This window comes from Elephantulus edwardii, unplaced genomic scaffold (genome assembly GCF_000299155.1).
Source record: "Elephantulus edwardii isolate Elephantulus edwardi_28Jun2011 unplaced genomic scaffold, EleEdw1.0 scaffold00052, whole genome shotgun sequence".
Taxonomy (NCBI): Eukaryota; Metazoa; Chordata; class Mammalia; order Macroscelidea; family Macroscelididae; genus Elephantulus; species Elephantulus edwardii.
In genome coordinates this window covers 707,102-715,856 of record NW_006399802.1, presented here as the reverse complement: position 1 = coordinate 715,856, position 8,755 = coordinate 707,102, and the positions used below count along the sequence as shown (strand labels likewise).

Genomic DNA, 8,755 nt, shown 5'->3' with positions numbered 1-8,755 from the left:
GCAGCCAGGAACTCAAAAGATGAATTGCATTGGGGAAGTCTTCTGTCAGGAACTTCTCCAAAGTGCTAAAGAGTAATGATGTTAGTTTAGGGACTGAGGTATGCCTGTTCCAGGCCATGGTGTTTGAAATTACTTGCTATGCATCAGAGAGCTGTACAATGACAAAGGATGACAGAAGAATAGATAGATGCCTTTGAATTGTGGTCCTACAGAAGATTATTGAATGGATCACCACTGAATGGAGAACAAAAAGGTCTGTATTGGAGAGGATTAAACAAAATTTCTTCTTGAACGGAAGGATTTTAAAGAACGGTCTCACATACTTTGGACATGTGGCCAGGAGAGACTCGTCTCTAGAGAAAGACATCATGCTTGGAAGGAAGGAGAGACAGTGGAGCAGAGGAAGACCTCGGATGACGTGGTTTGACACAACTGGAATAATGGGGGTAGGCGTATCAAAGTCAGTAAAATCGGCTCAGGACAGGGCAGAATTTAGAGCTATTGTACATAGGGTCACTATTAGTCACAGGTGACTCAAGGCACATAACACCACCACAGTGGTTAGGATCTGTGTTGCAATCATGAAGGCACGTGATTTGAATTTGCCACGGGAGAAGGATGGGCAATCTCCTCCTGCGCAATTATTGCCTTGGAAAACCTGCTGGAAGGTCAGCTGTGGGTTGATTCTGACTTGATGGTACACAACAACAACAACGTCTCAAGTAAATTTATAATTTTTATTGTTCCTTTTTCCTTAGAAATAAATAAGTGACTAGATTTCAGAGTTGTTTTTTAATCATCCAGCCAAGCAGGAACTCCAGATGCCCTGACCCTGAACAAGGCAAAGAATGGTAAGCTTGGTCATCTGACTCTTTTCTTCAGTTGACAGAGGAAATAGATTATGGAAAGTGCTAACCAGACCTCATCTGTGACAGAATTTGTTCTCCTGGGACTCTCAGCTCATCCTAAACTGGAGAAAACCTTCTTTGTACTCATCTTCCTGATGTATCTAGTGATCCTGCTGGGCAATGGTGTCCTTATTCTGGTGACCGTGTCTGTGTCCCGCCTGCATACACCCATGTACTTCTTCCTGGGGAACCTCTCCTTCCTGGACATCTGCTACACCACCTCCTCAGTCCCCCTCATCCTTGACAGCTTCCTCACTCCCAGGAAAACCATCTCCTTCTCAGCCTGTGCAGTGCAGATGTTTCTCTCCTTTGCCATGGGCGCCACAGAGTGTGTCCTTCTGGGCATGATGGCATTTGACCGCTACGTGGCCATCTGCAACCCCCTCAGGTACCCTGTGATCATGAGCAAGGCCGCCTATGTGCCCATGGCTGCCAGCTGCTGGGCAGCTGGAAGTGCAGCCTCCATGGTTCAAACCTCTTTGGCGATGAGGCTCCCCTTCTGTGGGAACAACGTCATCAACCACTTCACCTGCGAGATCCTGGCTGTCCTAAAGTTGGCCTGTGCTGACATCTCCACTAACGTGATCAGCATGGGAGTGACAAACGTGATCTTTCTGGGAGCCCCTGTGCTGCTCATCTTTGTCTCCTACGTCTTCATACTCATCACCATCCTGAGGATCCCATCAGCGGATGGGAGGAAAAAGGCCTTCTCCACCTGCTCTGCCCACCTCACAGTTGTGGTTGTCTTCTATGGGACTATCCTCTTCATGTATGGGAAGCCCAAGTCTAAGGACTCCCTGGGGGCTGATAAACAGGACCTTTCAGACAAGCTCATCTCCCTCTTCTATGGTGTAGTGACCCCCATGCTCAACCCCATCATTTATAGTCTGAGAAACAAGGATGTGAAGGCTGCTATGAGGAGTCTGATATTTCAGAAACATATCACCTAGTTATGGTAGAGCAGATGTCCCTGTGGTTCTATACTTTTTGGCTGCTTTTAGGAATCATAAAGAAAAATGCTCTTGTTAGAAGACATGTGTGAAGGATGATTACCAGGGAACCAAATTACACCTGTAATGGAGAGTTTGAGATTTTAACAGATCCAACTAGAAATGATTTTTTTAAAAATGGTGACAACTACAGTTTGCAGTGTGTATAGACTGAAGGGATTAAAGTGGATTCCTGCTGGAGTGATATTGCTGTTTGGCCATTGTGTAAATCTGAATTCACCTTTGTGAGAAGTCTGATCATTTGTTTTGAGAAAAATAGTTTTGGAAAAGCCAAGACCTTACTTTGGAAAGGAGGCAGCGTGAGGCCAAACTTCACGACACAGAAGAAGATTGTCTTCATTAGATGAAATGGTACACCAAATTTGTTTTTCTTGGAAACAATACTGCAGCTATAAATGATAGTAAAGTGGCAATTTCTTTTCTCTTTTGTTAGAACTATGAGGAGTTGGGATCACAGATTCCTTATGAGGCATTTCCTTTAAGGCAAAGGAAGCCAGCGCTTTATAGAGGATCTTGGCCTGGCAGCAGTCATAACTGGTATCCAGTTTTAAGCTTCATGTTTTACTGTCCTCAATAAGTCTTGCTTAATGTCATAGTCTGGTCTTACAGTCTAGAGAGTTAAAAAAGGGACCTGTGGGAGTAGAGCATAGCAGCAGCACCACAATAGTTCAAAGGCAGCTGGAGTTAGGCGGTAAAATATAACCACAGAAGACATGCTATGGTCAGGAGCAAGGTGCTGGGTGGGGATAACTGGAATGGTAAACCTGAAAAATGGAGCCAGTTCACCATGTAGCTTAGAGAGAGAATAGGTCAAAAAAGAAAACGTACGAGCTGGTTGTTGTTAGGCGTCACTGGGTTGACTGTGACTCAGAGAGATCCCGTGAACAGCAGACCTGAACCTTGTCCTATCCTGTACCTTCATCGCCACCTCAGAGCAGACCTTTTAGTGTCTTGGCACGTAATTGGATTTCTTCTCCCCACCCCAAGAATAAAAGTTTTCTAATGAGAAGAAATGTTTCTGTCTGCTTTGCTTGAGGCCCCTGGGCTCTTTTTTGTCTGAGATTAGGTCAACATTTTGCCAGAAAGTTCTGCCAACATGCAGCCAGCAATCTGGGCAGAAAAATGGACACCAACTCATTTTTGTGTGACACCTTTAACACTCTCTCAGGCAGCAGGAACCCAGGGAAATAGGCTTGTGTAACCATTTCAAGCGTGGTATCACCCAGCCCACACTAACTTGGAGCTACTTTTCCTTTGAGCACAGAGTACACAGAATTCTCTACATATGAATTCTGCTCTGGATAAATTTGAAACTATGTATGTGAGGACTGACTTTAAAATGAATTGTACCTGCAGAACTAAATGATATTCTAACGTGTTGTTGTTATGTGTTGTCATCTGTGACCCTATGTATAACAGCTCTGAACCCCACTCTATCTTGAGTCAATCTGTCTCTGACACACCCACCTCCCTTATCCCAGCCATTGACTCAATCCATCTCATCCAGAGTCGTCTTCTCTTGTGCTGTCCCTCCACCCTTCCAAGCATGCTGTCCCTCTCCAATGATTGGTCCCTCCTGGCAACATGCCCAAAACATATCGGATGGCACTTCTGAATCCTTGCCGCCAAGAAGTAGCCTGGTTTCACTCTCTCCAGGATGGACCTCTTTGTTCTCTTAGCAGCCAATGGTGTACTCAATACACTTCTTGAGCACAGCTCAAAGGCTCAAATTCTTCTTCTGTCATCCTCAGTCACTATCATTCTAACATATTCCATTTTCATAATTGGGTTATTTTGTTTTTACTTAGAAACTAAGTGTAATTCTCTAGCTAGTTCCTTCTATAGGACTGAAGAACTTTGTCCTCGAGGTGCTAGAAGTGTTGCTGGCAGACACCTTCAGCTGTCAGTCACCTATGAGAATGAGTTAACGAGGGCTCTTAGATGAAGCAAGCCAACTTGCCCCTACCTAGAGCAGCCTGCATACATGACAAATTATGACAGGGATAAAAACATGGGGCAACTCTGAAGGGGCACCCCAACTCCAGAGTTCCCTGTGGGTTAGCTGAGGCTTTTGTTGAGACAGTTCAACTTGTCCCTCTGCCCAATCCTGCTTTTGTCCCTTTCCTTCTCTTGCAAAAGTGTTGATCCCCTTCACAACGGTACTTATGTTAGGGTTTGACTTTTCTTACCAGAAGGCAAGAAATATAGGGGAAGAGGAGCATTGTTAGGATCTCTATTACCACAAAATGATTTCTACCAAACACAGAATAGGTGACATTTCTGGTTGAGAAGGAAGGAGAAACATAATTAAGGATCATAACATGAGGAACATGAAATGACTCATTCTATTTCTTAACTGGGGTGGTGGGTAGGTGGTGTGTAGTTTTAAATTTTTCCTTAAATGTTGCATAGGTTTTTATAATACTCATCTATAATTTAGTTTCTAGAAATAAAAAAGGCAAAAGATGATGATTTAAGATTTATGATTGAATGTTCTTTTTTCTTTTTTTATTATTTGTGTGTGTGCGTGTACCATCAAATCAGATCTGACTGGTACAGGAGGAAATTGTCCCTCCTTCCCCGGCAGAGCATCTGGTGGATTTGAACTGTGCGCCTCCAGGACTGCAGTGCAAGATTGAATGTTCTTATAGAGAGGTCTGGTGGCTTAGTGGAAAGGAGTTGAGCTGCCAGCCCAAAGACACATGGTTCAAATCTACCAGCTGCTTTAAGAAAGAAGGACAATCTTCTCCCATGCATTTAGTTACCTTTGAAAACCCACTGGAGTGTCTGCTATAAGTCAGTTCTGACTTGATGGTACATAACAACAAGAAGAAGGTTCTCATAAGCTAGTGTACAAAGATGCTCTATTTCTGGAAGAATTAGAAGGAATTGTTTGGGTCTTTACTGGACAGGCTCCTCTTGCACATCATGCGTATATATCTGAACAGGAGCAAAACACATGCAACAGCTAACATTCCTAGCATTCAAATTAAATGAAAAAGGAAAAAAAAATAATAATTTGGTTAAGGAAGTTAGCATATCAGAACACAGTGGTCCAAATTTAAGAAAATCAGCATATTTCTGTGGTATCACAGATCTCAGTTCTGGATCTTAGAAGAGAAGGCTTCTCATGCTGTCACATAAACCAGTCATGCTGTCACAAATGCACAGTTATTGGCACAAGCATGAGAGCCCACACACAGGAAAAATCTTCAAGCAACAACAAGATTCCACTTCTGAGATCAACTTTCCTTTACTCAACCCATAACTGCTGTGTCTATAAAAATCTTCACAGGAACCATGACCAACTTAACTGATGACCTGTAAGTTTTAGGGTTAACAAATGGTTAAAATGTTTGGCTGTTAAGCAAAGACTCATGGTTCAAAAGCACCTGACAATTTAATAACAAAAAAAATTCCATTCTGAAAATTCTATGAGCATAGTTCTCCTCTGACATGTCTAAGGTTGGCATGAGTTAAAGTTGGCTCAATGGCAACTGTTCCCTCCTCCCTCAAATGGCCTTCAAAGCCTTGGCCTATGAAAGGAACTCAGAGTCCATTTGGTGAGATACAAATAGAAGGTGAACTTCTACGTTGCTGACTTCTTTCAATTCTGGGATCCTGAATATGGAAATGGTCAAGAGTGCTGAAGTATTCAGATTTGCCTTGTTTGGTGTATTTCCCATTCTCTCAGGCCTACTACGGGCTTTGGGTGAGAGTTTTATTTGGTAAGATTTTATATTCCTTCTGGCAAGGCCAGGATGATTTTTTCCTTCCTAGTGCTTTCTTAGTTCAGCAGAATACATAGGATGCAGTCGTTGGCTGCATTGAGTTGACTTCAGCTCCTGATTGCCCTGTGTGTACATGGTAGAACTGCTCTGTGAGAACAGCCTGGAAGCAGATAACCAGGCTTGTCTTCCACTAAACTCTTGAATCTACTTGAATACTTAACTCTGTATTACCCAGGGACTCCTAGGAAGAGAAGGTTGTTATTGTGGAGTATCATCGAGTCAAAACTGACTCCTAACTGACCCTCCTTCAGGCATTCAGAGGCAGTAAACAGAACAAGAGATTCCCATCTTTCTCCTGTATCTAGAAAGAGAGTATTGGGTGGGGGGGGATACTTCTGGAGAGGCTTTAGATTAATTTGATCTTGGAGATACAATCCCAAGTGAACAAAAAGTTCCTCAGTGTTAGCATTTCAATTTCTACACTTTAAATCACTTCAGGGACTAGAATAATCCCAACAGTTGAGTGAGATTTAAATGGCTTTATATATGCAGCAGATGGTCCTTTGTGGATTTTATCCAAATACAGAACAGAGACAAGATAACTTTCACCATTTTCAGAGCTAACTAGTCGAACTGTTGCTTCCTAACTGGCCTGGCTATTTTTGGCCACTGAATTATTCTGAGACCTCAAGAAATTATTTTCCTTATCTCTTATACATATATCTGATAAAGGTAAGGTGCAACTTTTAAAAAGTATGTTAAGTCTTATGGGCTCAGTCCCATTTATTTTATTAAGCAGTACAGGGGATGGGAGTGAAAATGGGTAAGGAAGGGAAAACGATGTATTAGTAGTGAAAATAAAGTCTAAGAGTGAGAAAGTAATTCAGTCCCTTAGTGCCTAGGGTGAACTATATCTACAATTAAAAACAACCCCAAAAAAGACACAGATTGATTCTAAAGTGATCATTAGAGAAGTAAATTGAGGTTCCCCAAGAAAAAAAGACTTACCTATTTTTATACATTGAGATAATGACTGATGGATGCTAGTTCTTTTGATAAACACCCCAGAGAATGTTGGTATATAGATGAATGAATAGTCTAGAGCCTTGTAAATTGTGAGGGAGAATCAGAAGAAGCCCAATTGTACTTGGATAGGATAATAGTCAAGCATCCAGGACACAGAGCATAAGCCTTTCTTCCAATCCTAAGTGCAAAGGGAGGGGGACAGTACATACTTCATATACTTCTGATTAAGATTGACTAGTCAGGCAAACTTAGTGTAACTTGAATTAAATGTGCAGTGTCTATCTTGAATGCAGTCAGGGAAACAAAGTCAGACGGCAATTCAAATCTCCTTATGACTTGGCCAGAGATCAGGGTCCATTTTAATAAAATGCCTTGCATTTTATGTAGAAACATGTAAAGAACTTCAAATTATCAATGCTGTTCTCTAATTTTTCAACAAGACAGGGACCTCTCAATGGCTGATCAGGCACTTTAGACATCAGAGAATGATGATTCTAACTCTTTGAGCTACTGCAAGTGAAATAAGATATTACATGATTAGGTCCAATCAGACTTCCCCAGTGATGGGGTTCATTCTCCTGGGACTCTCAGCACACCCAACACTAGAGAAAACCTTCTTTGTGCTCATCCTGGTGATGTACCTGGTGGTCCTCCTGGGCAATGGAGTCCTGATCATTGTGACCATCCTGGACTCCCACCTGCACACACCCATGTACTTCTTCCTGGGGAACCTCTCCTTCCTGGACATCTGCTACACCACATCCTCAGTCCCCCTCATCCTTGACAGCTTCCTCACTCCCAGGAAAACCATCTCCTTCTCAGCCTGTGCTGTGCAGATGTTTCTCTCCTTTGCCATGGGCGCCACAGAGTGTGTGCTTCTGAGTATGATGGCATTTGATCGATACGTGGCCATCTGCAACCCCCTTAGGTATTCTGAGATCATGAGAAACGATGTCTATATGCCTATGGCTACTGGCTCTTGGATAGCTGGAAGTATCACCGCTATGGTGCAGACATCCCTAGCAATGCGACTGCCTTTCTGTGGGGACAATGTCATCAATCATTTCACCTGTGAGATCTTGGCTGTCTTGAAGTTGGCCTGTGCTGACATCTCCATTAATGTGATCAGTATGGGAGTAGCCAATGTGATCTTCTTAGGAATTCCTGTGCTGTTCATTTTTTTCTCCTATGTATTCATCATTGCTACCATTTTAAGGATCCCCTCAGCAGAAGGGAGGAAAAAGGCCTTCTCTACCTGCTCTGCCCACCTTACAGTTGTGGTTGTCTTCTATGGGACCATCCTATTTATGTATGCAAAGCCCAAGTCCAAGGATCCACTGGGGGCAGACAAAGAGGACCTCTCAGACAAGCTCATCTCCCTCTTCTATGGCGTGGTGACCCCCATGCTCAACCCCATCATCTACAGCCTGAGGAACAAGGACGTGAAGGGTGCTGTGAGGAATCTGGTATTTCAGAAATGCCTTGCTCATTGATGGTGGAAGCAATCCTATTTTCTATTACCTGAGGGTCTCAGAGGATAAGACCACCAGATGTGGGCCAACTTCAACAAATGTTACATAAATCTCATTACATAGAAGGCTTCTGTCTGAACTGATTACCTTTTATGGCGTTTTATTTCCACTTCATTCTTCAAAGAGTTTCATAATGATTTATGCCCATTCATCGAGCCTTGTACCTTTCACTCTCTGGAATGGATAATAAACAAATTGAAAAAAAGTAAAGTGAATCTTCACTTTTAAAGTTCAACTCATGAAAAGCTCTTGTCTTTTAATCTTTTATTTAATGTTTCCTTGAATGCTTTCTTGGAAAATATTTGAGTGTCTACTTTAGGCTACCTTTCAGCTCTTCTATGCCATATAAAATAGTATTGAGTAAAGCTTTTTTCTTTCTCCTATTTGCTATTTAATTTAAAAATATCTTTTCTGAATTTTTCTCTCTAATGGCTCTGTAACTAGCCTGTGACCCTTTCACTTGGTTTCCGGACAGAAAATCATTCCTGCCTTTGGATCAAAGAGGGAAGTGAGGACAGTATGTCCTTTCGTGAAGGTGTTATTCACCT

At 42.4% G+C, this 8,755-nt stretch overlaps 2 protein-coding genes across 2 annotated transcripts; both read left to right on the top strand.

Annotated features, from left to right (window-relative positions):
* Window positions 1–901: 901 nt before the first annotated feature.
* Window positions 902–1,858, top strand: LOC102872014 (putative olfactory receptor ENSP00000348552-like). Its single transcript, XM_006886829.1, has one exon. It carries the CDS (start codon window positions 902–904, stop codon window positions 1,856–1,858), a length of 957 nt encoding a protein of 318 aa, XP_006886891.1.
* Window positions 1,859–7,208: 5,350 nt separating this feature from the next.
* Window positions 7,209–8,168, top strand: LOC102858057 (putative olfactory receptor ENSP00000348552-like). Its single transcript, XM_006886953.1, has one exon. It carries the CDS (start codon window positions 7,209–7,211, stop codon window positions 8,166–8,168), a length of 960 nt encoding a protein of 319 aa, XP_006887015.1.
* Window positions 8,169–8,755: the final 587 nt, after the last annotated feature.